The sequence below is a fragment of the Amblyomma mixtum genome, chromosome 6 (genome assembly GCF_055824585.1).
Source record: "Amblyomma mixtum isolate Tamu chromosome 6, ASM5582458v1, whole genome shotgun sequence".
Lineage (NCBI taxonomy): Eukaryota > Metazoa > Arthropoda > Arachnida > Ixodida > Ixodidae > Amblyomma > Amblyomma mixtum.
The window spans coordinates 160,170,328-160,198,219 of record NC_143017.1 but is presented as its reverse complement, the minus strand read 5'-3'; the positions used below and the strand labels follow the sequence as shown (position 1 = coordinate 160,198,219).

Sequence of the window (27,892 nt, the reverse complement as noted above, 5' to 3'; positions counted from 1 at the left end):
GCTCCTATGTTTTATTCCGTGCCACCGCGGGGTGGAATTCTCCCAACTTATTCGAATCGAGAAAATGGTGATGACTGAAGAAATAATGTATGTTAACAGAAAATGATCTTGTACACCTTCCTTGCTGGAAGTTTCAATCATGCAGAAAACTAAGGTAACTGCTGAGGATAAACTCAGGCGCACCCGATTTGTGAACAGGTAAAAAAATTGTTCATTTCTAGATGCAGTGTTTACAGCTTCATTATTGCTAAAAATAATCTGGGATACAATCCTGAATATGAAACAGGTTTCAACAACAAAGAAAGCCTATTTCTAGCTGATTTTTAACATAAGAAATAACACCTAATTTAACCCCTCCTCTACCTACAACTCAGCATCATAGATCCCCATGCGCACTGAATGGTCAGGACAAGTCCACAAACATTCAAACATGAAAAAGAATTTATTGATCAAAAAAACAGCACCAGCATGTCTTAACTATGACAGAAAGTGAAATATAAATAAAAGCTAATCATTTACTGACAGGCTGCATTGCAGAAAAATTTCATAACACAATTTTCCACATGCAGCCAGCAATGCTTATTTTTGGTACTTGGTTTTTAACGATTACTCAGCTGATCAGTGCTTGTTTGGTGCTAAATGAACAAAGTAATAGACATCCACGTTCTATCAATAGCAAGCACAGTTGCTAAAACAATCAAGTTGCAATACAAGGCAGTCTGACGCATGCTGCATATTGGAGTCCATGAAAACAACACTGCTGTCTCAACCACAGGAAACGAAAGACAGAAGACAACAGACGTCCTGGAAAAACTCTTCACTGCACACACATAAACTCTCTCCTTTGAATGAATCCTCAGGCAATTCAAGCACAAACAACAACACGCCAAACTCCTCTCTCTCGCTTCAACAAACAATGCCATCACACCTTCAAGCATACACACAATTGATTGTTTCCTTTCTCACTCGCCTATCTACATTTGCTTTGTAAAAATGACTTCTCCATTCCTCAAGCACTCATTCCCTCAATGTTTTGGTCTAGTCTATGGAGCTCACACAAAACTAGAAACGTACCACCCTTTGATGCATCACCACTCGAAACCACGAAAGCCCCCGGTGTGCACACGTGGACTACAGCCACCAGGGCAACTCGGTGCTACGTCGAGTAGGCGTGCACACGCAGTCGCAAGGTTGATTTCGGAGGCTACACTCGTTTATCACTCATCACTGCTCTGAACACATATGATCATCACAAAAATGTTGGTGCAAGAACTTGTGCTATGGCTTTTTCTTTCTGTGAGCAACTCCCCTCCGCTTTGGTCACTGAGCTCTCCAGCTGTAACACAATGACAAGGCTGGTCTTGAGGTGTCTTGGTACCAAGTAACAACTGCTGTCCCTTACTGGTGCAGCTTAAACTTAGCACCAACTTGCTCCTTTCTCGACAGCTGTGATGATGATTGCGTTAGCTCCTGAAAAATCTGTTGACAGCAAACAACGCATTCACAGCCGCCTCACATTAGCATATTATCATATTCTGTGGCAGAACTTATCGGTAAATCATCTACTGTTCTCCGAAATTAATGATCAGTTGATTAATAATCTTTTACTTCTGAAATGGGAGCTTTAGTCTCACCAAAGCATCGAGCCATACCAGCCAATATTAGTTCGTGCAGCGAGCGAAAGCTGGCATAGTACAGAAAACATACCACGTTTACATGCAACTGGTGGTTGAGTTTGCATAAAAGCAGCTTGCATGAAGCATTTAAGGAGTTCCGCTTTTTCTTCAGCCTGACAACATGCAACGGATTCGCAAAACAACTACTGCCATTGCAAATCTGCCATGTTGAATGAGTCATGACAAATTCTAATTGGTGATCTGAAGCACATTTTCTTTCTTCTTTTCATTCCGCAAACTAAAAAGTGTGCTTCAATGCCTAACTCCGATGTAGTTCCTGCATTCCAATAATTAAGTCGGAGCAACCAGCTTTGTTGTAGATCACCTTCACTGGCATGCTTCTATTGCAATCATCAATATGAATTATGGAACACTTAAGTGGACTTCATGCATCTTTGCGGGTTCAGAGCAATGGATATTCCAAATCACCGACTGGAATTCACCATTAACTGCATGTATTACTATGATGACATGATAGCAAGTGATTCAGAAAAATGCAGTTCTGAAGAATATGGGATGCACACGTAAAAAACCAAGAAACGAGCCAAGCCAGGGTCACAATGATGAGTCTCATTCTTTTCCACCTTTTTCCAAACAAACATGCAGCTGAATTTTGGGTTTCAAGGCTCACTCCTCATGGGCCGCCGCTCAAAAACTTTGCAGTGCAAGCCAAGCTGTTTGCAATCAAGAATTCCTAGATCAAATACATGTACCTATAATCCGACAAGAGAAAAGTCATACTTTCAGACTCCGCCTCAGTGCAGTTATTTTTCACCAGCTCTTCTGAATACAAACAGTCTAAACCCACAATCACTTTTCACGTTTAGATGACTGCAGTCATACTATAATCATGCACCTTAAAAATAACGCCACATGAAGCGTGACGGCAACCTTCACTAATTAAATTTTCAAAAAACCAGCAAACTCCTGTGATGACCAGCACTGCCTTCTAGTCAGCCAAAGTAACAACTTGAACATGTCTGGTATTACATTCGAACAAAAACATTTCTCAAGAATACTTGGCAGCAGCTATTTGTTTGCTCAAGGTATTTGCGAATCCTCCAAAAAGCTTGACTTAATTTACACACTGCATACACTGTGCTGGTGTGCTTCACATGTTATATTAAAGTGAAAAATTTTACTGCTGAGAAATGAGCCTTAAAAATTAAGTATTCATTCAGTGTTTTCCAAATCAGTGTGATTCCGCAGATTTGCAAGCAACAGAAGTTTTACCAGCCTCATGCGAGAACAGCTAGAGCAGAATGAACACAACCCCTAATGGACGGTTCTTGGATCATCAAATTTATGTCATAATGAACAGGCTGTGGCAAATTCCATGAGATAATAAATCACATTTCTAGCAAGATCATTATCATAGCAACATTAGCATCATTAGATAGCAAGCAGAATCATTTGAGAACTAATAACTGCTTCAGTGTATGCACACACTGGTTCAAAACCTGCAACTGCAAAATGAGGCTGGCCTCTCGCAAGCTCTCTTTCATGTAGGCATGTTTGCAGAACATTCCATATACACGAAAACAGTCAGGGTCACGATGCATTGCTTATTGGAAATCTGTCCTCACACAATGCCTTTCGTGTTCCTCGGTGTACAAGTTGCATCAATAATATGGTTTGCAGCCCATCGCAAGTACAAATTTATCGAGCAAGCACAGACCAATCAAAGGCAAAAACAAATGTATAATGAATTCACGTGCACAATGAACGTGTGAAAAGGCGACATGCACAAAGCAGCTAGTTTGTGACAATTGACACAGCATCCATGAGCAATACCTCTTGCCCAACCAGAAATTCTAAGCCATAGCCTAAAAGCAAGTCATCCTTTTTTCTGTTAAGGGCACAGTCTCCGTTGCTCTCTATTGAAAAGACCCTGGTGCACACAAACCTGTGTGTTCTGCCCACTTCCAAGGTTTCATATTTCTTTTTGTTTCAGCGTTATGCACCCTCCACTCAGTACTACTGTCGAAGCTAAAAGTTTGCGGGGCCTGTGAAAGATCCAATAGACCTTTGCAAGGAGCTGTCCAGTCAGCACTTGAATGCTCAGCTCAAGTAATGCATCCATCCATTCCAGGATGTGCACTCTTCACTAGTCCCGGCATCCCACAAACTTCTGGCGCTAAGAGTACTTCTGAGCAAAGCATTCAGAAGATGCAAGTGCATAATGCAATGAGCAGCAGCAGCAGCCAGAAAGTTGCATCAATTTGAGGCTAGAACACAATGAGCACTTATGCTTTCTTCAGGTTGTGCTGGTAATCAAAGGTGTCCAAGTTTTCAAGGCATCATTCACTAATTCACTAATGAAGCTGTGCAATTAGTAACTCCTGGAGCTCTTTCTTTCTCACTAAATGATACGCTAGGAACAAGAAGTGGGTGACATCGCCACTTTCCTGCACCTGGATCGGCTTGCACTCGAGACAGTCACACAACCTCACCACAAACAACAACACAGCTGTGGCAGTATCCTTGGTGCAAACACACACACGCATGCTTTTCATAAGGCAAGCCCTCTGTACAGTAGACCCTGTTGCAATGACATAGTGCCAGGAAGAGTGTGCCATTTGGTGGCAACACATCTTCCCTTCCCCGGATGACGCCAACCGCATAGCATAACCGATGGCATTCTGCTGACGAGGACTCTTCCGCCACATGCGATCTCTTGCTGGTGTCGGCACTTTACTCAAAACAGGAAAAACCTCATCACACAGTTATCACAGCTTCAAGACTTTCTTCCTGTTTTAGATCAACCCTTCTCTGCTGTTTAACCATTCAGGAAGATTTGAGAACCAAAGGCTTTTTTTTTATTTTTAACCTTTTTTTTTTCTTTTCTGGTTTCACACAGCTATGTACAAGACAAAAAACACACGATACCGCTTCTATCACGACCAAAACGCCAACCAGGAACTGCTTCCGGAGTTGTACGGATCATCAGCGTTGGCTTCGCTCGGCGTGCACAAACTAGCACAAGACGGACAGCACAGCAATGTTGATGACATGACCAGGAAAAGTGCCCTGTGGACGCAGAGATCACTTTGATCACTGGCAAACTTGGATGCTCCTTTCAGGCTGAAAGTACTAGGAACCTTCCCTGCTCGGAGTGATGAAGAGTATACCGTACACAACCAAACCAGAAAAACCGCCATACAAACACGCCAACAGTCAGTATGCATGCTTGTGCTACCTGCTGACAGAGAGACAGAGATTCCTAAAATGAAAAAAGCTTCTAGCCGCAAGCATGCAAACTACAACCCAGGTAAATTGCACAACAGAGTATGAATAGGCAAGCGACAAAACAATATGCGCAGGTGACTGACCCGCACCACTGTGCAATGTCTATCTCGGGGTATTTGGTTAATTAATCGTGGGCATATCTCTATCTTGAGCCCGTCTGCTTCATGGTGCTGACAATTTCAATGATTTCCTGAGTTATGGATGAAAGCTTCAACTGCACAGCACATTTACTGCAGATGACTGTTGTTATCTGCAGCCAACCATAAAGGTAACCCCTTGCATTCTCTCTTTGCAGCCTAACGAATTTTCGTGACAAAACCTGTGCCTTTGAGATGAAGCGAAGAAAGATTTAAGTTTGTACATGCGTATTGGTGGGGGATGCCCCACCAAATTAGAAACTAAATATATAAACTGATTCTTTTTCCATTTGCATTTCACTGGGCTGCTAATAAAGCTGCTGTTGCAGACAGGGATACGCAATACTGGTCATTATGCTATATATAATATATGCTTACATTTTATATATATATATGCATATATACATACATCTACGCAGAATTCGGATAAAAATTAATGGTCACTGAAGCTTTCACCTGTTCAGGCATTGTAGCACGCTAGCTTCCTGAGCTATGTTTTGCAGCTTCCTGGCTGATGAAGCCAAACTCCAGACAACACTGTTCCGAGATATGCGCCTATCTTGCACTGTTGTTATGCCCGTTTCAAAGAACAGGAGTCAGTCAGCTGACTTTGACAATGGTCACAGCTCCTGAAGGCGAAAATAAAAAAAATCTGAGGCCTTTTTTTTTTCCTCTCAGGTTCTCGGCTGTGCAATGCACATGTGTTTGAAATGATTTTGGATTCAAAGACATGCCCCACATATTGTTAGCAGAAAGGGTGCCGACATAGTGAGCAAAGCAGGAGTTCAGCAACAGAACCATTTGACCAGTAGCAGTATTTGCACATTTAGCCCATTTACTTGCTTTGAATGCTGATTCAAACAGCTGTGGAAATTAACACAATGCTGACACTGCGTTAGTACAACGACAAAACAGTATGCAAATTGTGCGCTTAGCTAGGTAGTTCATATTGTCAAAGAAGAAAGAGGGGGTTTGGGCTGTTGCGACGATGATGGTGAATCAAAATTAGCACAGAAGGAGCCGCACATACGGCAAACAACACAGAACACTTCTGCACTGCTGTCTAGGAGTCTATTCAAGCCAAAACCGTAACAGCAGGCCCATAACCTTTACACAGAAAAGACAGCTCTTGAGGAAGAATCTCCGGGCAAAAGCTAGAATTCATAACCAAAAATAACTGTGCGTCTTTATGGCAATAGCGTCTTAAAAAAGTAACAACATCAATAGCATATTACCCATGCCTTGATAACTTGTATGAGACTGACATGTCTGCCAACAGCCTCATATTCACCAACTCGTACTAGCAATTGGGGGTTGTCGTTGGCCAACCAGACCAGGGGACCAGCACTAACCGCTGACAACTTGAAGCAGGTGGCATGTGCTGCTGACATGTGAGGACTTGCGAAGACACATGCAGCTGAGAGGCAGGTGACATGTGCAGCCGCCTTAACATGTTGAAAGCTAAAAATTGCATGAGACATAGGTGAGAGTTACCGCTCTCTATAAGTGTGGCAGTGCCTTTTCAGCTGACAGCTCCTCTTTTTTTTTTAAACACCAAACTCTTACTGCGTCACAGTGAAAGAGAAAAAAAGAGTATCCCACATTTAAAATGAGTGTTCCATAGATGCAAAGCTGTTTCAATCCCACTCACTTGTTCCAAGTTTACTTCATGACTCCTTCACTGCAGTCAGAAAGACTGGACTGAAAAGAGAAGGCTGGACTCAGAGCCCCGTGGTGATGGATGAGGCTCCAGGCTTTAGCATACACATCCAGCACATCTCAAAGCTAACCAACACCACAAATAGAGATGTGGCTATTGTAAAAGACCACACCTTCCCCTCCTCCCCACCTCAACCCTGGAACCTCACCTTGAGGCATATAACAGTAAGTTTCAGGCAAAGCCAGGTATTACACCACGTTCATGCTATGGCTGCACTGTCTTGTTCTTTTCAATTACTATGAAACAAAATTTGCAACATGCCTCTCAAAAAGGTGCCGTAGCATGAGAAAGCTGGTCAAATCTGTGACAGTCAGCAAGAGGAAGATAATTTAGTGCTGAGCTACTTTGCGCAACCTGTTTGAGTGCCTCAGCAGCTGACAGAAAGAAAGATGAGGATAATGTTGCTGCACATAGTCTTCTGCACCTTATGTGGTAAGAATTCTGTCATCAGTTGTGCAGTCACCATGAGTGCAGTAACCCCATAGCTTGGTGCCAGTTGGTCACACAAGGCATTGGACAAATGAAATGAACGATGGAGGTTGCACGGTGCCAGCGGTCAGGCTTCCCTCGTGCCTGCCTGCTGCTGCTGCTGCTGCTGCTGCAGGGCTGCCACAGCCTGCTCGCTGGCTGTCAGCAGCAGCGACGGTGGATGGTCACCTCCCTTGGGCTGCAGGTACGTCCGCAGAGGCAGCGTGGTGGGTCTTGGGAGCCTGCCCTCCTCCTCGCCGTCTCTGCAGTTGTCATTGATGTCCTTGCTCTGCAGGAGCGGAGACGTCTCAGCGTCTGCAGACACAGGCCTGACCCGGCAGCCCCCGTCCACCATCTGCACCTCTGTGTTGACCGGCAGCTTCTCTACCCAGATGGCAGTGCTTCGTGTCTCGGTGAGCGCACAACTGCCACCTTGGTCTCGGCTTGCTGCCGCTGGTGCCGGGCTGTCCCTCGGACGGCGCCCAAACAGTCCTCGCAAAACACGCCGTCGCGGTCGGTCGACACTTGTATCATTGGGAGTCTTGTTGTTGCTTTTTCGGAACATGCTTCCAAAGGCGTGGTTCTTTTCTGGGGGCTTCTTGGCAGTGGCTGGCAGTTTGTGTCCATTGCCTGCACCAACAAGGTGCGGCATATGATCACCCTCCAAGAAAAAGCTTTCTGCTCACAAAAAAATTTACTCGAACAAAGCACTTCTCCAAGCTACAATTTGTGGGACCAATTAGTTCAACCCAAAAAATTGCTTCAGTCGTTCTCTACTTGGCTATTTGACCAATTCAGTTTGTTCATTCAGTGTATCTAGATCTGCTGAAGCTTCATGTTGCCTGCTGACTGGAGCAGGTTACTTGCAGCTATAACAGGAAACACCGAAGGTAAACCTCCTCTATGACTGCCAACTGCAAGCGAGAAAAAGCAACATGCCTGCTTTCTAAACAAGTAAAGCTATTTGTCTTCACAGTTGCCTGTAGTCAAACCCACCTGGTAGGTTTGGCTGCTTGGGTATGACAGTGGAGACGTGCACTGCATTCTGCACGAAGGGGATTGGATGGCAGGTGCGTGTGGATCCCCCCAGCAGGTCTCCAAGGGCCAGTGCCACACTGTTGTCTTCAGCCGAAGCAGTGATGGGCGTTGTGGACATCTCATTGAGCCGTGTGTAACGGGGCAGCCCTTTACCTCGCCCAACTGCGTCCTGCTCGAGCAGCGTGTTACCACTGATGGCCACCTGGGAAAGATAACCAATCAGGGTGCACATTGTTGATCAGGGTTATAGCTACATAACGCAGTTAAGTCTGACTTTAGTCTGACTATAGAATGAACTAAAAACCTGTTTCACTCATTTATTGCGAAGTACACTACGTTGGGGAACTACACGATCTTTCGGGCTGAATATAAAGCAACTGACACTAATCTTAACTTAGTCTTCGAGGGACAAATTTAAATCATGTGACGACTCAAACATTTCTGGGCATACATTTTCACGAGAACTTAAATTGGACACAGCACATAAATTATTTGAATAGGAACACAGCGAAAACTATGGAAATGCTAAATAGATTTAAGTTTATGCTCCAAATGTGGTTCAAGTGCCAGCTTTATTATATCGTGATTAACTGAAAATTACAATGCTGCATACTACTTTGGGGCACTACTACCAAAGGTAATTTGGAACATCTCCATATTCTACCAAAAAATTCCGTTGTATTCATAGAAAATGCATATTTATGAGAACATGCACCTGCACTGTTCTTAAAAAATGAAATACTTACAATTACCAGTATATTCGACAACGCCTAGCATTGAACATATTCACACATATATAAAAATTGATCAGCATTCAGAATGCACCTATAATTTTATGAAAAATTCATTCGTTAAGAAAAAAGAACTTCTTATGAGTCAAAGTCAATAGACTACCAGATCCCTCTGCTTTTGGATCTATTTTCAGAACTTGTTGACATTGCAGCGGATGTAGAGTCATCATGTATTTTTAAATCACGGATAAAAAGTACTTCTGGATGAACTAAAATGACCTGCCTCTTCAACTGTTAGTGTTTTGTGTGTACTACCGCGTTTCTTCTTATGCTTTTGTTATATAACTGTGCAACTTGCCTTTTGATACCATAATAATTTAACCGATCATGCAAGGTAATCTTTGTGCGAAGAGAAATTCTCTTGTATGCTGTAGTACTTATGATTTGAGTTTATATAATGCCCTGATCACATTACTTCAATACTTTGTTTTCTGCACGTGATGAGAGGTACAATGTAATTTCTATACTCATTTCTTGAATGGCTTTTGTAAAGCACTGAGAGTGCAATATTTCTTGCTAGGAGGCGGGGCCTTGCCAGGCATATTTTGCCCCTTTCCTCGTCTACCTTGGTGGAATGTTCCTCGCGTAATCTTTCTTGTTTATGACGTATACCTGTTTTCTACCAAAATAAATACAGATACAAATACAACAACAAAATTCAAGGGGTGTGAATCGTTCGCTGTCAAAGCCACTATTATGCTGGAAGGAAGGGGGGGGGGCATGCATGCATCTAGCACCTTTCCGTGTTCATTCTCATAACTGGGTCTGTTGCAGCACATGCCTTGCTGTCATGTCACAAGCACCCTCCTGTGACACTGCCTACAATGTCTTAGCAGCTACAGTCCTAATAGCGCAAAGTAAGGTATCTGGTCAAATGTTAAGGGGAATCCCCCAAGGTGGAGTAGATTTGTAATAAGGGAGTAATTACTCATTGGCATCCACCCAAGCGCAGCCATACGGCTACAAAGGAAAGCTATACAGCTTTCTCAGAAACTTCGTAGTTAAAGAAAAATTCGTCCTGGTCCGGGGTTCGAACCCGGAACCACCGCCACACCGGAGCAGTCGCTCTACCAATTGAGCTAACCGGGACGGCAAGCTTATGGTAGGGCGAGAGCGAATTGATCAGTAACTCGAAGTGGGAAGAGTGTTGGTCAAATGTTTAGGGGAAGCTACAAAGGAAAGCTATACAGCTTTCTCAGAAACCGTATGGCTGCGCTTGGGTGGATGCCAATGAGTAATTACTCCCTTATTACAAATCTACTCCACCTTGGGGGATTCCCCTAAACATTTGACCAACACTCTTCCCACTTCGAGTTACTGATCAATTCGCTCTCGCCCTACCATAAGCTTGCCGTCCCGGTTAGCTCAATTGGTAGAGCGACTGCTCCGGTGTGGCGGTGGTTCCGGGTTCGAACCCCGGACCAGGACGAATTTTTCTTTAACTACGAAGTTTCTGAGAAAGCTGTATAGCTTTCCTTTGTAGCCGTATGGCTGCGCTTGGGTGGATGCCAATGAGTAATTACTCCCTTATTAAAGTAAGGTATCTGTCAGATACCAGAGGAGCCACCAGAAATTTTCTCCCAAGGATTCACTGCTTAGCGTCTCACAGAAATGGCCACATTCAAGATATCCTTCAAGGTTCACAGCAGCTTAATTGGACTATAGCAAAGCAACATGTATGGCTCACATAAGGTTCCCATCTAGCAAAAGTCTCATCGGGAAAGCACAGCAATATCAGTTGAACAGTGTTACATTATATGTGAGAGAAAAATAGACTGAGATATACACGGAATCAAAACGGGCAGCCAATAAAGTTACTGCACACTTATTGCCCATTTGTCTTGCACAAAGCAAGACAAGACAAAAAAAAGATAACTGTTTGGCTACCTTTCATAATGACAAGCAGTACCCTCATCAAGACAGTGAAAGGATCAAGCTGCTGCACATCATTAATGCTTGTTAAAGAAAATCACCCAAATGTGAGAATCTTAAAAATGTGTGAAATGAGCAATCAACACATTTCAGCTGACGCAATCCTTAGCCAAGCTTAATTAATTCTTTTCGAAGAAGCGTCTCCATCTCTGTCTGCAAGTGGACCATCATCCAGACTACTTTATAGCACCTTGCTGTGTCATATTGGTGCAGCCCATCCGTTTTAAGCACCGAGATCCTGTGCCGAGCACTCCAACCAGTGTGCATTGGGTGTGCATACCTCTTCGGCAGGCTCCATCATGAGGTTTCGCTCGAGGCACGGGTTCCTGCCTTGGTGTGGCTGCAAGGGCATGCTGGGCAGGTGCACCACGTTGTTTGTGACGCTGTTCTTGGGCTGACCGCCCCCATCTGAAGAAAGGCTGGGCGAGAGCAGCGTCTCAGCCGTATTTTCGCTCTGCTCGGCGTCCCGCTGTGTCACAGCCAGCCCGGAGAGGCCCCCGCTGCCCCCCAGCAAGCACAGGGGAGGCCCCCGCGGCTGCTGGGGCCACGTGGCATTGATGGTCGGGCTCACTCCTGCTACGCTCAGACCCGCTGCGAATGTACACCCACACGGACACCTCAGGCAACAGCTCCACACTTGCAAAAGTCAATACATGCAGACTATTTACCGCCCAAAATATGTACTTCCAAATGTAATGATGTTCACATAATTTGAGTGAAGGCTTTAAAAAAAGCTCTGCACACCATGTGGCCCAACTCAGAGTATTTCTTAAAATTTTGCCTAATTACTTAATTAGGCCAAGTTAATTATGACCAATTTGTAAAAGTAACATGTACCTCTGCTTTTGCTTTATCGTATTCTACCGCCCTCAACCGTGCTTTGAACAAACGAAGAGTGCACATTAAGCATACTGAAGTGAGAGGCCAATTCCACTTTCAGCATAGGCCTGAAAGTGTGTCAGCACCTTCGCTGGAATATGAAAAGCATGCTCTGCCGTCTCTGATGAGTGAAAGGCAGGCCACCGATAGCCATTTGTGCCAAAGCTTTTATTCAGTCATCACAGAGACAAACTAAAAAGGAAAAGGAAGTGGTGAAGTCACATAGATCAAGATAGCCTTTGTTTTATTTTCTTTTTTTATCAGTCTGCAGCCTGTTGAAATGGTCAACCGCAGATCACTTCGGTACGATCAGCCTGGACTTTCGTTCGTTGAAAGCTTGTTTGGGAGCATAACAATATGACAGTGCAAGAGCACAGGCACCTTTTTTTTAATATAATGTGTAGGCTTCCTTTAACAGCCAGGGGGAAAAAAAAAACACGAAGAACGTATGTTGCTAGAAAAAACTCAACTTCCTCTACAACTTAACAAAAAGCCCTTAGGCATAAAATGGCTGTTACAAATTTACACAATAATCTTACCCAATTAACACTTAGGCGGAATTCAAAATACAATAATTCAAAATACAATCAAATACAAAATACAATCATTCTAATACAATCAAAGTTGCACCACACGACAGCAAATAGTATGCCATTGGTTTCAAGCACCTGTGGTGTGTGGCACACCACTTTCCTTTAGGCCTTGCCCAAAATTATGTAAAATATTCTGTAATTACTTCTCACCCTAAATTCCTGTCCCTGTGCGTGGCGGCGCATTGGCAGTTTTAAAAATGCCAGAAAGTTTTAAATATGCAGTTTTAAACACGGCTTAACAAACATTCCCCATGATTTCAAAAGCCAGGACCACAATTACCTTTGTGTCTCTCCCATAGAACAGGAAGCTCAATGAGGCGCTCTTCCACACAAACTGCTGTCAGCCGAGCTTCTGCATCTTGGTCCCAGCAGTCTTCTATTGTTTCCTTGAGAGCACGCACAGCCTGCATATTCGCAACAATGGTGCATAGACTGTACAAACCAAGAGATCAAACTGCTGGCAGTGCATTTTGTCATTGCCATTCTTTGCAAAAAAAAAAAAAATGGTAAAAATTAATCTGCAGCCCTCCACAACAGTGTCCCTCATAGCCCTCATGCGGCTTTAAGACATTACAGCACGTACTATGCCATAAATACCAAAAACCACCTATGTTTTTTGCACGCCCTGAAGCAGTGCTCTTACCGGATTGCTATCTTTCCAGATGTCAGGAAAGAGTGGCCGTGCCTTGTGCCTGGCGACCAGCACCTGCATCTGATCCGTGCTCGGGTGCGTCCCCACCTCGGCCTCGAATGGCATCTTGTAGTCAGGAACGCTCATCCCTACACAGAAGCAAGGTGGGACAACGCTTGACAACTGGAACTGCACCATGCATGTGCACTGAGAAAATATCGCAAGCAAGGGTGATCACTCTTGCATCACATCACATGACCAGTGTTGTAGGCGTTACCGAAGAAAAGTAACTAAATACGTTACTCGTTACGCTGAGAAAAAAAGAACGCGTTACCGCCCTATGTTACCTACAAAAAAAGGTAACGTGTTACCGTTACCGAAAAAAGTATCGCACGTTACTTTACCATTACTCCATGGCCATAAATTTTAATCAGTGCGTCTTCGCTGTAACTGTAACCTATAACTCGTCTTCTCTGCAAGGCTTGTTTTCCAACCAAAAGATCTCAAACCCTGACGACACACTCATATTCTTCAAGCGAATGGTAACTCCGAATGGTCGCACTCTGCTTGCAACAGAGTCTAGGCAGGAAAAGGAGGGAGGCCGTCCTTTGTCACAGCGCTGTGGGGAGTGGGTTGTTCCCTGTTCTGGCTAGGGGAGAAGGGGAGAAGGGGAAAAGGGGGGGGGGGGAATGACTATGACGGGAGAAAGTTGGAGCGACAGTGTTGTTCAGCAGAAAATTTTTAGAATGTTTAGTGTGAGGTAGCTCACTACTGCAGGCACAGGAATTAACAAAGGCCCATTTCCTTTTTTCCTCTACTTCGGTGCTACAGCCGGTTGACTGCAATCCCCTTTTCTGTGCTGTACCATTGTACTCTTTCGACGGCTTTCTCGGGGCCATCTTGAAGTAAACTGGCGACATTCCCGAGTTTACTCAGCAGAGGGAACTGCTTCCACAAAGAATGCGAGAGTGTCGCCTGGGAATGAGACCTTTTGTCTGGAAAACTAGCTTACAGAGAAACTGATTTGCAGATTTCTGCAAATGGTCCATTGGTGGCTGGGCAAGCGTCCACACTTTAGAGAGTTGTGTGTGTGAGTGGTTTGGGGGTGAAGACAAGTGTGTGAATGCGTGTTTGTGCTTTTTTTTTTTTTTAGTTGAGTGCGTCGTCAAGGGCAGGTGTTTTCTGGCATGCATGCGAGCCGCAACAAGGGTCGTCGAGAGCACCCGTAGGTTTTGTTTATTTGGTTTTGTTTGTTTGGTTTTTTTTTATTTCAGCGTTTTTTTTTTTCTGAAAAAGGCGGAGGGGGACAATTGAAATAAAAAGTAACTAGTAACGTGACACCTCACATTACCGGAAAATGTTAACGCAAGTACGTTACCGTTACAGTTCCAAAATTGTAACAAGTACGTTACTAAGTTACCGAAAAAAGTAATGCATTACCGGTAACGCCGTTACTTGTAACGCGTTACCGACAACACTGCACATGACTGACGGTGTACACCTCGGCACTAAATTCAAACTTCCACGAATTGCTCCTAGTGACGCGGAGAGCCCCAAGATACATAGCTGCAGTAGTACATTATGTGGAACAAACCAAGTTTCCACCTATTAGCTCCAAGTCCGCAAGTTGTCCCAACTAGGTGTAACTAAAAACAAAAACATAATGGAGGGCTCAGTACAAAGTATCTTTTTTGTTTCATGCCTAAAGAAGCCATACACTAACCTTGCCAAAATCTCATACGCACAACTAAAGTAAGGAGCAAAACCGCTGGCAGAAAAATGATGCCAAAAGCAGCTGATTCATCATGAAACAAGCTAAGGCAACACCTTTCATTGCATTGAATAGAGAGTCCACAAAATACAGATGAACGAACCATCATGATGCCCACACAAATTCATCGCAATGTTTGAGAAAGCATAATGACTAGACAGGAAGTGTGACACAGGCACGCATAAAAAACAGCACAGATAGTTATAATTGGTTACCCTGATAGAGGTCGGAGCAGCGGGTGGCTATTTCCCAAAGGACCAAACCAAGTGCATAGACGTCCACTTGCTTGAGTGACGATTCACAGTCCCGCAGGTTGACAGCACCTTCGAGCACCTCCGGTGCCATGTACCTCAGTGTTCCAACCTTGGCAAAGTAGTGGAGCGCAGGTTAGAAACAAGGTCAAGTAGTTGTACACACACTGTGACTTTTACTTATTTCTTATTTTGTTAAAGCAACCTAACCTTGACCCAAATATCTTGGAAAAACTATCAACAACATAAATATCAATGCAGCAGCTAGCCAATTATATTATTGTGCATTCACTTCTTAGTTAAAGGCAATCTGCAGCACCTTTCATTTCAGTGCAGCACGAATTTTTTAAGTATATCTTACACACTTTCAAAATTTTAAGTTGACAGGAAAAGGCTGATAGAACAGGTGAAGGCACAATTGGAACCCTTTGAGTTGTTCCACAATTAGCACTGCTCGGTGGTGAAGTGTTTCCAGGTGCATCCTGGCAGTGCTGCCAGCCTCTTTTAATGGACAAAGCTGGCTGAAACACAAGGACAATGTCTCTCTGCTAGAGCACAGCACACACAATGCACACCAACACAGAGTGGTTTTAGCAGCTACAAGTCGCAATTATGAAAACTCCTGTCAGTCTTCTGGATGATTTTCATCACACAACTTCACTGAATTGGATGGTCATTAAAGTAATAAATTAATGTGGAGAGAAAGAATAATCCGTTGTGATGCATTCAACATGCATGCTTGGGGGCACCCAGCTTCACTACTGGGCCTCCCAGATAACACACCCCCACCCTTAATTCCCGTTTCCCTAACTCAGAACAGTAGTTTGTGACTAAGTAGACTTTTCATTGGTACTAATACTACTCAGCATCAATCACTAGCAGGGATGCTGCCACTGTGCCCAACAGAATGGCTTTGAAGCAGCAGCTATAAGGAGTGAGGTGCGCCATCGATGCACTTACATCAGCCAGGGAGTTGGTTTCGGCATGCTGTTCTTCGCCATTCTGGATGTACTTTGAGCCCGAGATTCGAATGGCAAAGCCAAAATCACACAGCATGCAGCTGCCATCATCCTTGACCAAGATGTTTTGCGAAGTGAGATCCCGATGGGCTATGCAAGGCTTATTAGGTGCTGAAAGACAAGATGAAAAATCGTGCGCCCGTTACAGCAACACACTGCGCATACAACACCACCACCTAGCAGTGACAGCATTGCTTAGCCCCTTGCACTCTCTTGCACTTAATTATTTTGCTAAGGAGTCATTTGGGTGGGTCACAGACAGGTCCACCTGTGTGGATGGACTAATTAACAAAAATGAGTGAATACCTGAGAGACGATGCTAGAACACCGGACACCAGGAAACTAGACACAGGAAAGTCAAGATGTAGCCATATAATGTACTTCATGCTTTAAAAGAAATAATAGCTGCATTCGATTCAGCCGTGGTTCTCTGTACCACCGGAACCAGTTCATGGTGCGCTGCACCAAAGCGCTCGATTCACAGCGCCCCCTGCACCACCTTCTGCGATTGATTTTGGTGCAGTCGTGGTGCCACTTCAGTGCAAAGAACCGTGGCACCCTCAGAGACGGAGGTGCAGGATAGTGGTGCACGTGTCTGACGGCGTAAGCAGACGACGCGCGCAGCCGAAGAAATGTTTGTTAGCATCAGTGGCCAACTAAAGGAAGTTTTCCCCGTGGTCGACGGATGCGGCGTCATTCTGCGACGCCTCTTGCATTCGAAGCTGAAATACCTAGCTACTACACTTTTGTAGTAGTTCGGAATTCTGTTGCAGTCCAAAGCACCGCGTCGGCTTCTTCATCTTCGCTGTCGGACGACTCCAAAAATTCCATAAAACAACACACCACGACGGACCGTGATCACGCCTGTACAGTAACGCCTGCACGAGAACCGGATAGCAGACGACAAGGCCTGTGCGTGCACGCGCTCGATTTAAAATCTCCGCACCAGTGATTTGTGGCGCTGCTGACGCGCTGCACCTGTACCAAAAAACTGGAATTGCGCCGCGCCGGCACCAGCGGAACTTTTTCAGAATTGGTATAGAGAACCAGTTCTAAATCGAACAGACCTATTGTGGCCCTCGACTCTGGAAAAATTATTCCTTGACAAATGTACATATTTACTTATTGAGCATTTATATGAAAAGTTAATCAAATCAGTAGCCAGGGCCTAGTCCTAGATCCATGTAAAAAAAAAATACGATGAAGAGAATGCGGAACATTACAGTATGTATAGACACAGAAATGTTTGCACACCTCGTGCAAATAATAAATTTAAAAACTACTCACAGTACAGTAAAAGCTCGTCAATTCAAACTTCAAAGGATCGGGGGAAATGTTTGAATTATCTAACAACTCCGAAAAACCCATCAAGAACTGCTTGCATCACAGTCAATTTCTTTGGGGAAGGACTGGGCAACGGTTGCCTCATTCTGGGATGAGAACAGCACGGCACTGACTATTTTTCACGTTTCCATCAATGCTTTATTGAGTGCGCACTGTTGGGACCATCGAAGCAGAATGCCTCCAAAACTGCAAAAGACCTCCCGCAACCTTTACGGTGCGACGCAGTGGCATTCTGCCGCTAGCGTGTCGCACCCATCACAAGCGTTACCGTCGTGTGTGAGGAGGCTTCACCGCACAAATGGTGAACGGCATGTGACCAACAGTTTCAGCGCGCTGGACGTACAGAACCATGCGGGCAGAAGCGAAGGAAACTACTCAGTGGTGCCAATGCGATGAGAAAAAGAAGAGATAGGGGCGGAATGGGGGTCGGGGGGTGGAAAAACACCAGCAACACGCCAATCAGCGTCTGAAACGGTGCTCAGCTGAGTTAAAGGGACAGTGAGGAGAGCACTATTAATATTTTTTTTATAGCAAAATCCGATAGTTCGGCATGTCATGGCTTTGTTGCCGCTTGGCCGGCAGCGAAAGATGCATTTATGTCTGAGAAATTTGGATTCGAAGTTGAAAAAGTTTTTCCCGCCGCTATGATTCAAACTTGGGATTCTCCTATGACGACACAGGACTAAGTGACGTGAAACATGACGTGAACATGACGTAACGCAGACTCCGTGATTTCTAGCGGCCAGCAGTGCGGCCTAGCAGCAGCCGAAAAGAAAGCTACTGCCGGCCGCACGTTGAAGGCATCTATCGGCTATTGCGGCCGTCGTTACAGTCGCTTCGCTTACATTTGCACTGGCGTTTTGCCAGCGTTACGATGGATCTCGTTCTCGAAGTCGTCAACGAAGTTCTCACAAATAGACACCTTTAGCATACCATGTACCTTGTTACCGCTAGCGGAATACCGGGAGCCCGCCTAACGCCGGTGAGCAGGCGCTGATTGGTCCTGATGCTTCAGGCGCGTGCGTAGCTGCCGGGGACGTGGCGCCATCTGGCGACGTCAAGGAGATTTGCGCATGCATTGGCTGCGCCTCAGTGATTTGGAGCTTCTCAGGTCCTAGAGTTTCTAGAGCCATTGGTTCTAGCAACACTGCTTTGTCCTATGACGTAATAATGCTTGTACTTGCGAGTTTGGCCTGTGGCGACGATACCTGTATTTTAGTTCTTGCTCTTTTCTACGTTACAAGAGCTTTGTTGTCAGTATGAGTGGCGTTTTTGTAATCAGGAGCTAGTATTCTGTCGATACAAGCCAACTTCAATTTCTCCTCAGTGTCCCTTTAAGTTGGCTGGCTTATGCTGGTTAGTCGAGCGCTGTCACTACTGTGAGGCGCAAAGCTCGGAAAAGTGAAACTGGAACTAAGCGGTCGGACTGTTCTCAGATATGGAACTTCCTGTTTGTTGCCATGCTTGCCGTCTCATGCACGTTAGACTGTACAGCATGAAATTCAAGTTTTTGGGGCTATTTCAAAGATCTTTTGCAGCGCCGGTCACACCTGAATGCGCTGGGAGCTCGTTCGGTTTGGTTTGGTTTATGGGGTTTAACGTCCAAAAGCGACTCAGGCTATGAGGGCAGCTGTAGTGGAGAACTCCGGATAGTTTCGACCATGTGGGGTTCTTCAATGTGCACTGACATCAGAGAGTACATGGCCCTCTAGCACTTCGCCTCCAATGAAATGCGACTGCCGTGACCGGGATTGAACCCGAGTCTTTCAGGTCAGCAGTCCAGCGCCATAACCACTGAGCCAACACGACTATTTAGGGAACCCATTCAAATTAATCAGTGTGAGACCCATAGTGCCCAAATTAACAAGCATCTTGGGCACTGACTTGGACCGAGCCAGCAGTTCGAATTATCCGGATTTCCAAACTAAAGGAGGTCGAATTAATGAGCTTTTACTTATTACCAATAATGAATAATACAATCATAATGCAATAATGCAATTACACAGTAGCTAGATCACAGACTTTCAAGTATTGAAGGACTCGTTGCATATGCTAGGAGAAAATATAAATCCTCACCAATGGTGCGAATTTGAGTGAACAGAGTGACTAAAATGACTAGTTGGGGATGCTGTACGTCTTCTTCTTCTTTTGCATGTCCCAATCTGTGTCCAGCCCTAATGAACCCTTTATTACCGACTGACACTCTACACATGGCTTACCTTCTGTGTGTAGGAATGCCAGAGCCCTGGTGATGGACTGAGCCATGCGGCACAAGCTGGGCCAGTCCACAGTGGTCTTGCGGAGCTGCTCTTGCAAGCAGCCCTTGGGGACATGTGTCAGAACAAGCAGCCACTCGCGCCTCCCATCAGGAAATGTACGCTCATCTGCACCTGTGGTGCAACAGAAGAAATTCTTGCTCACAAAGGCGATTCCGAAAAGCAGGTTAAGAGTATGTGTGTGTGTGTGTGTGCGTGAGCAGACACACTATGCTGACACGAGCACAAGCCTAACCCCTTATAATACGTACGAGCATATCGCAGCCGAGTAACTGTGATCATCTTTTTATCTGTATGAGTGTTGTATACTTACATAAAAGCGGGGTGGGTACAAAATAGACTTGTTGTAAGTCAAGTGCTCATCCTGTGTACACATACATCTTTCTTGCCTGCTTTGGTCATACCGCTTTTTTTCTCCACTCTGCTAGAACACGCCACTATTTTTCTCCGCGCTGCTATTTTGTTAGTGATAGCCTGCTTCTAAGGACATATCATTTGCAGAATGCATCATGAAATTCAACATGCAGTAATCAACAGAAGAGATAGTTACAAACTTTTTCTTTTTTTATAGTCTGCAGCTCAAGAAAAGTGCACCTCACACTGTTTTAAGTACGTTTTCTAAAATGCAGCAGTCAAGGTTAAAGGTGCCTTTCAGTATGAAAGCACATGCACCCAAATTGCACCAAAAATAAAGGCTCTAGCCGTGAGAACATAAAATCAGAACATTATGAATAGCCTGTCCATTGTCCTATACCAGTTCACAATGCACGTAACCTCTTTGCCGCTGAACAAGGACAAATGTTTTGTCCCCCTATAGGCATGTGAATCAAGATAGCTACTATTCAAGTAAAATTCTGTGCTTGGATCAACTTCTTGTAGTGTGCCAAGTGCTAAACTTCAAACAAGTCACTGATACTACCGCAAGAATGCCACCATGTCTTAGCATGCTTGTCTTAGCATATGAAGATGAATTCATGTACTTTTCGAATTCTTTAGGCTTGATTCCACTGCAGCAGAGTGTTTAGGTTTATTTTTTCTTCCTCTGACAAAATCAACTTCACCACTGACTGCTCCAAAGCACAATCTTGTGTGATCATGAGCTCATGTTTTCCACAATTTCCAGCTACAGTATAAAAAGATAATAAATGGCTGACATAAATATGCAGCAGTAATTCTATCAGCCTCAGCTATGCAAGATGTGCACACTGCTTTGAGAAAGTGCTCTTGAATGTTGCCAAATTTGTGCTGTCCAAAGCTGCACCATAACAACATGCATTTTTTGAAGTCAGCTCCTTGGCTCACCTATCAACCTTGGAAGAAATGGGAGGTCCCCATGGAAAAGCTTGTAGATGTCCTTCTCATTGGCATAGTAATGGTGGTGGTGCTGGGCAAAGATCTTCACCGCCACAGTGCAGTCATTCAGAGAGCCTTTGCACACACAGCCATACCGCCCCTTCCCAATGGTCTCCTACAAGAGGATGATGTAAGAGGACACAAGGAGTCCACATGAGGTCAAGCATGTCAGCTTTAAACAAACAGCAAAAAAGCCTTAACGTAGACAGCATGCGTATTCTTGCATTGATCCATTGCTGAACTGTCTTCCATGTTGGATAAGTGTGAAGTAAATTGGTTGGTGTAAGCCCATGCTTGTCAAAAGCAAGTGGCAATAGCTGATGTCTTTCTTTGCACTTGCTGTGTGCAGTGGCATGCTAACTTTCTCCTGCAAAAGGCGATAATCCATGCTCTGCTATGCTAAAAAAGACGTGTTTCTCGATTACCATAATTTTGCTTTCATACCAGCAAACTCTATGCAAAGATAGCTTAAAAACTATGAAGTTGCATATGGAGCTAAAACCTCAGCTGTAGCCGTTATGTACACATATGACGTTTCAACAAAGGACAGCTCTGGATGCTAACGTGTGTGTCTATACTGACTACATCCTTCACTGCATAAATGGCACTTGCAAACTCAGCACTCCTAGTAAGCACAGAATACCATACTTACTCAAATATAATACAAGCTTTTAAAAGTCGTCTCTTGCATAATGATTAAATCAATATTCTTGAATAATCTGAATTCAGCGACCCTCACGTTAAACTACATATAGTTAAATATCGCACTGGGCAGCGTGTTACTATTTTCCTCCCCTGGGTTACAGTGAATTAAAATTCTTGTGCACCCATGCTTCGTTTCCTCTATATATGCTTATTAGGCAGCACCTTGTCAGGAAACTTACTCGGCTTCCACAAGCAGAGTCACCAGGTTTAATTGTGCACTGTACTACTCTCTTTGTCTCGTTTCTACAAGTGATGACGACTGTGATTTGGAACATGACAAATATGGGATTCTGCACTGGCTGCAATTTTATTAAAAGGGCTGGCTTTAGCATACACAGCACGACTGACAAATGCCATTAAGGATCCAATGTTTCTAACTGTTGAACCAGCAGTCATGCTTATTTCTTGGCTATGCTTCAAGCCTGCAAGCAAGTACACCAAGATTCTACATTTTTTAACAACTGTCACCTTTTTCAAGAAACAACAAGCAATGCGACAATGAAGAATGATTTATTCCATGGATCAGTGCCACATAGATGGCACGTCTTCTTAAAAATCAGCCAAGTCCCACTTAATTCATGATATTTAGACCCATTATACTCAAATCACCTGCTGTGTGTCTTCTCCCCACATAGATTAAATTGGTAGGCACCTGGATTAAGACCACTGGCATTTGAATTTATTATGCCGGCACTTGGATTAACCTGCATGGCACTCAGATTATCCAAGGTGGCATCTGGATTAAAACATCCCCCATAGTTACAGTGCGAGAGACAGGACAAGAGAGTGCTGTGTTCTGTCGTCCTCTCTTGTCATGTCTCTCACGCTGTAACTATGGAAGATCGTCACCAACTCGCCCAACAGCTTGCTTTACGGATTAACACACATGCTGTCACATTGATTAAATGTATGGTTTTGGATTAACTAATCAGGCTCACAAAATTTGGTGAGATTCAGAATCTTTTAGCTGGCACACGAATTAAACAGTGCCGAAAAACTCATAGTTCTCTGTGGCACACTCAGCGCAAATTCAACTTGCACTCAAAAGTTTAGGATGCCTGTGCATGCTTAATATAGTGAACTGCGTCACGGTAAGTTAGCACTGGTAAAGATGTGAAAAAATGCACAGAAACAGCTGTGGTCCTCGCAACCAGCCAGCAGCGTCTTTTCTCCAATGTATTTTAAGAGCGTTAGCTCTTACTGATCACATTTCGAGATTTCGTGGGGTCTGCTACCACCCTGGGACCCCAGCACCATCTGTGGCAGCAACTACTCATCACGATTCAAGATTTCATGGGGTCTGCTCCTACCCTGAGATCACAGCGCCATCTGTGGCAGCAACTACTCATCACGATTGAAGATTTCATGGGGTCTGCTCCTACTCTGAGATCACAGCGCCATCTGTGGCAGCAACTACTCATCACGTTTCAATATTTCATGGGGTCTGCTCCTACCCTGAGATCACAGCGCCATCTGTGGCAGCAACTACTGATCACGTTTCAAGATTTCATGGGGTCTGCTCCTACCCTGAGATCACAGCGCCATCTGTGGCAGCAACTACTCATCACGATTCAAGATTTCATGGGGTCTGCTCCTACCCTGAGATCACAGCGCCATCTGTGGCAGCAACTACTCATCACGTTTCAATATTTCATGGGGTCTGCTCCTACCCTGAGATCACAGCGCCATCTGTGGCAGCAGCTACTCATTACGTTTCAAGATTTCATGGGGTCTGCTCCTACCCTGAGATCACAGCGCCATCTGTGGCAGCAACTACTCATCACGATTCAAGATTTCATGGGGTCTGCTCCTACCCTGAGATCACAGCGCCATCTGTGGCAGCAACTACTCATCACGTTTCAAGATTTCATGGGGTCTGCTCCTACCCTGAGATCACAGCGCCATCTGTGGCAGCAACTACTCATCACGTTTCAAGATTTCATGGGGTCTGCTCCTACCCTGAGATCACAGCGCCATCTGTGGCAGCAACTACTCATCACGATTCAAGATTTCATGGGGTCTGCTCCTACCCTGAGATCACAGCGCCATCTGTGTCAGCAACTAGAAAACAGCACATCTCGCACTGAGACTTGTAGCACCATCTACAATAGCACTATCTACAATAGCACAGCAGAAACAACCACCTGCCGCATGCCAGTGATGATGTCACGGCCCAATATGGTGAATTCTAGTAAACCAAACAGCTAACGCTCATTACTTCAACGTTTTCAAGACAGTGGCGGCCTCTTTTTTTGTTTGTTCTGTGGCTCTAACAGTTATTGCCCGGCAGTCCACAACGTGCCTGTATTTTGAGGCTGTCCAAGTCAAGCATGGGTGACTGCAGCTGCGGTGCCTCCATGAGGTGAGCTGAGTCGAGGCCTGGCTTGGGCTTTGGTGACATGTGGCGCCAGTAGAACAATACCAAGCCGACCATGAATGCCAGCATCAGCAAGGACCCAACCACCACTGCCAACACCGTCTGACCTCCCTGCTCAGCACGGTACTGCTCGGCTGCAAAGATGTAAGCGCCATGACACAGGTGAGAATATGCTTGACTGATAATTTGGCTGGTTTCGACCAGTGTCGACTAGTTCCACCTCGAAATAGACCGGTCCCAGCTGGGGGCTAGACTAGAGTCAAGCATGTAAAGTGAACAGCAGCTGATCCCATTTGCTGAGCCAAGCAGTTGTGATGGAAGTAACAGAGAACAGTACTTCTGAACTGAGGCAAATTACAAGATAATGGTTACACCTGGGACTGTTGTCTTCAGTCACTGATAGATCAGCAATAAATGCAATTTTATGCATCCAATGTCTTCATGCAAAAAGAGTGTGCCACAAAATAAAAACTTACGGAGGTATGCTTCCGTGCTGTCATCATCAGCGGGAACATAGCCATCAGTGACGTTGACATTGCAGAAATCTCCCAGGCAGCAGCAGAACTTTGTGTTGTTCAGTGCCTTGGAAGGCTTTTTGGTAGAGATGCAGCTGGAAGATTTACAGTCCACTTCACCCGACGTTCCCCAGCAGCCTGTGGAGCACATGACGGATTTGTCAGCCCTTCAATGACAGCTTGGAAGCCAGGTTTAAAAACAAGTGAAGCAGCTCAACTGCTTCTGCCTTCAGAGAAGGAAATTCACAGGCCACAGAACTTTGTTGAAGCGTGCAGACACAGAGCCTGAAATTAATGGGTCTTGCACTTGTGCAGCAAACTGCAATGCACCTCTCCATTCTTGCCGCACACATAGACCAAAGAAAAATTTTTACAATTTTTTTTCCTGCTCTTTTTTTGTACTCTTAATACACTAGGTCTTTTGGTACTAATGTATTGAAAATGTGTATATTAATAAAGTTCACCGCAGTTGCCATCAATATCCCCAGTTGACCATTCACACAACACAAGAACAGAGAATGCACATAAATTTTTGTTTGGTTGTGACAGACAGTTCTCATACAGACCAAAATATGTACCCTGGTATGCCAACGAAAGTTAATATGCACCATTGTTTGAGTGTGTAGTGTCACGTCCCAGTCAAAATGCCACTGGATCCAAATGGAACCAAATGGATCAAACAAGACGGCCAATTGGATTCAAATGAACTCAATAGGACATAGCAATCCAATTGGTTAGCCCAACTGGATAATCCAACAGCTTTAGCAAATTCCCTCCAAATTGGATAATCCAAATGATCCCTAAGATTCAAATTGGACATACAAAATATTTTGTTCCAATTGGACTTTCCAATTAGAAAATTCACAGTCTTGTATTTAGAACCAATTGAAAGCTCTATTTGGAATGCCTTGAGCATTACAATTAAGCAAACAAGGGAAGGGGAATGAGGGGCTCGTTATAAATATGAGAGAAGCCAACAGCCACAGAAACCAAGGGGCACAGGGTATTTTTTATTTATTTATTTTGTGGTGTTGATCAATTTAGAATATTACTGAATATGCTATTGCTTAAAGGTAATTGATTAGAAAAGCAGAAGAACAAACAACCACATGCTGCCGGTGGGATCCGAAACCACGACCTCCAAATTACGCGTCCGGTGCTCTACCTCTGAGCTACTGCGACGGCTGTCAAATCTTCTGCTTTCACGCTTAGCGGCATTACAAGTGGGCCAACTAGAAGGTCTAACTGGATGTTCCAACTGGTTCCAAATACACAACTGGAAAGTCCAACTGGAAGCCAGTAACTGCCTTGACTGGGATCTAGATATTGCTCACTACAAGCACAGAGAAGGGAACTAATTAGTTTCTTGGAAAAAAAGATATCAGCAGTTACTCTGCTGGATTGTTTTCATCAGAGAGGGAGGGATTTTTTTTGCTTTAGTACGTCCGCATCCGTAGCGCTTCGCGTTGTCACATTTCAGGAACATTTTCTGAAATAGCGGTCCCGCGTAATTACTCACGCTTAGCGGCAGATTGTTTTCAACAAGATATCCCGTGAAAAGGCACTCTGCGCGGATCACACTGTCTTAGCCGTTGTTTTGAACGAAACTGCCGATGGTGCCCTCCACTTCTGCAGCACGAACATAGTTCTTATGCTTTTGTGAAGCGATGTGCACCTTGATGTCGTTCTTGCCACCGTGCGAAACGCTCACATCACAGGCGCATGTGGTACAGAATCTATACTTGTCACATTTTCGCGAACTGACAAAGCACGGAAACTCATCGGATACGATTTCCGAAATACCTGCAAGTACTTCTCGGCTTTTGAAAGCGCCATCGATCCTTCCAACTCGGGGAAACACAGAGTAGTTCGGCGTTCCACACTCAGTCAACGACCTGAGAAAGCCAACTGAAGCCTAGCGATCATATCGCGTGTTGCGCAAATAAACAGGCGCGGTAGAATGCTTCTCCCAGCTAAACGGGCGCATTGTTCGAGCTGAAATTTCGCAGAGAAGTGGCATTTGGTCGGCAGAATTGCTTTATACCACGTTTGCTTGGGTTACTTACCTGATTCGAACAGAATAAGTCGGATAGTCACATCGTCTGCGGCGACGAAGGAAATTAAGCCGCTCTGTCAGCGATCGCACCGATGGCGCCATCTCGCGTGTTGGTGGCGAAGATTCGGCAAAGGAGGGGGGCTCGGGAGGTTTGGAGACGCTCTTTCAACTGGTTTCTTAATGGTCACAGAAAACTTAGCTTGGCCAAACTGAGTTTTCAGCAAATTAAGTTTTCTGTGACCATTAAAAGATCAGTTGAAAGAGCGTCTTCAAACCTCCCGAACCTCGCTCCATTGCTGAACCTTCAAGGCCAACAAATGAGATAGCGCCACTGGTGCGATCGCTGACAGAGCGGCTTAATTTCCTTCGTCGCCGCAGACGATGTGACTATCCGACTTATTCTGTTCGAATCAGGTAAGTAACCCAAGCAAACATGGTATAAAGCAATTCTGCCGACCAAATGCCACTTCTCTGCGAAATTTGAGCTCGAACAATGTGCCCGTTTAGCTGGGAGAAGCATTCTACCGCGCGCGTTTATTTGCGCAACACGCGATATAACGACTGGATTGCTAAATCCGCGAACCAGCCTGAGACGATCCAATCCGGAAAATCCAATATGGCAGCGTTCGTCGGTTGCTCACGTTACTCGCGTTCTTGGAGGATGCTTGCGTTCGCGGTGGTGCCGGCGGCCGCTACCTCGATTCAATGTGCATGCTGGTGACTGAGTGCTCCCGCTCTGCTTTCCGGCATGGTTATATTATATCCTATAGCGTGCAAAAAAAAAGAATAAGAAAAATTAGGGAAAAAAATGCTGGGCTGTGGTCACTTTTCGGGAGATTTGAGGTCGCGTCCATACAATCGGGAGATGTAATCAAAATTCGGGAGACTCCCGGACAATTCGGAAGAGTTGGCAGGTAGGTATGCTTTCTATAAGTGTAAAGTGATGCTCTGTTCTTGAAAGTGTTCGCATTTGATTCTGACCCAGTAGTGTATTCCTAGCTGATGACATAGATTTAGTTACTTCACAGTCGCAATGAACCACAGCATTACTAAGGGACAAAGCAGGAACACACAAGAAGCCATCAGACACTTCAGCTCAAGAAAACAGACC

At 44.8% G+C, this 27,892-nt stretch overlaps 1 protein-coding gene across 1 annotated transcript in view; it reads right to left on the bottom strand.

Moving 5' to 3' along the window:
- Positions 1-423: 423 nt before the first annotated feature.
- Positions 424-27,892, bottom strand: part of wit (kinase protein wishful thinking) — a 130,671-nt gene continuing 103,202 nt past the window's right edge. Inside the window, exons 3-13 of the mRNA XM_089549926.1 lie at positions 24,687-24,863; positions 24,136-24,344; positions 21,078-21,243; positions 19,719-19,889; positions 16,097-16,266; positions 15,101-15,248; positions 13,127-13,263; positions 12,764-12,887; positions 11,292-11,602; positions 8,247-8,490; positions 424-7,880 (exon numbers count right to left, since the gene is read on the bottom strand). Coding sequence (XP_089406052.1) covers positions 7,339-7,880; positions 8,247-8,490; positions 11,292-11,602; positions 12,764-12,887; positions 13,127-13,263; positions 15,101-15,248; positions 16,097-16,266; positions 19,719-19,889; positions 21,078-21,243; positions 24,136-24,344; positions 24,687-24,863 — 2,399 coding nt within the window. The 3' untranslated portion in view covers positions 424-7,338. The remainder of the gene's footprint in view (positions 7,881-8,246; positions 8,491-11,291; positions 11,603-12,763; positions 12,888-13,126; positions 13,264-15,100; positions 15,249-16,096; positions 16,267-19,718; positions 19,890-21,077; positions 21,244-24,135; positions 24,345-24,686; positions 24,864-27,892) is intronic.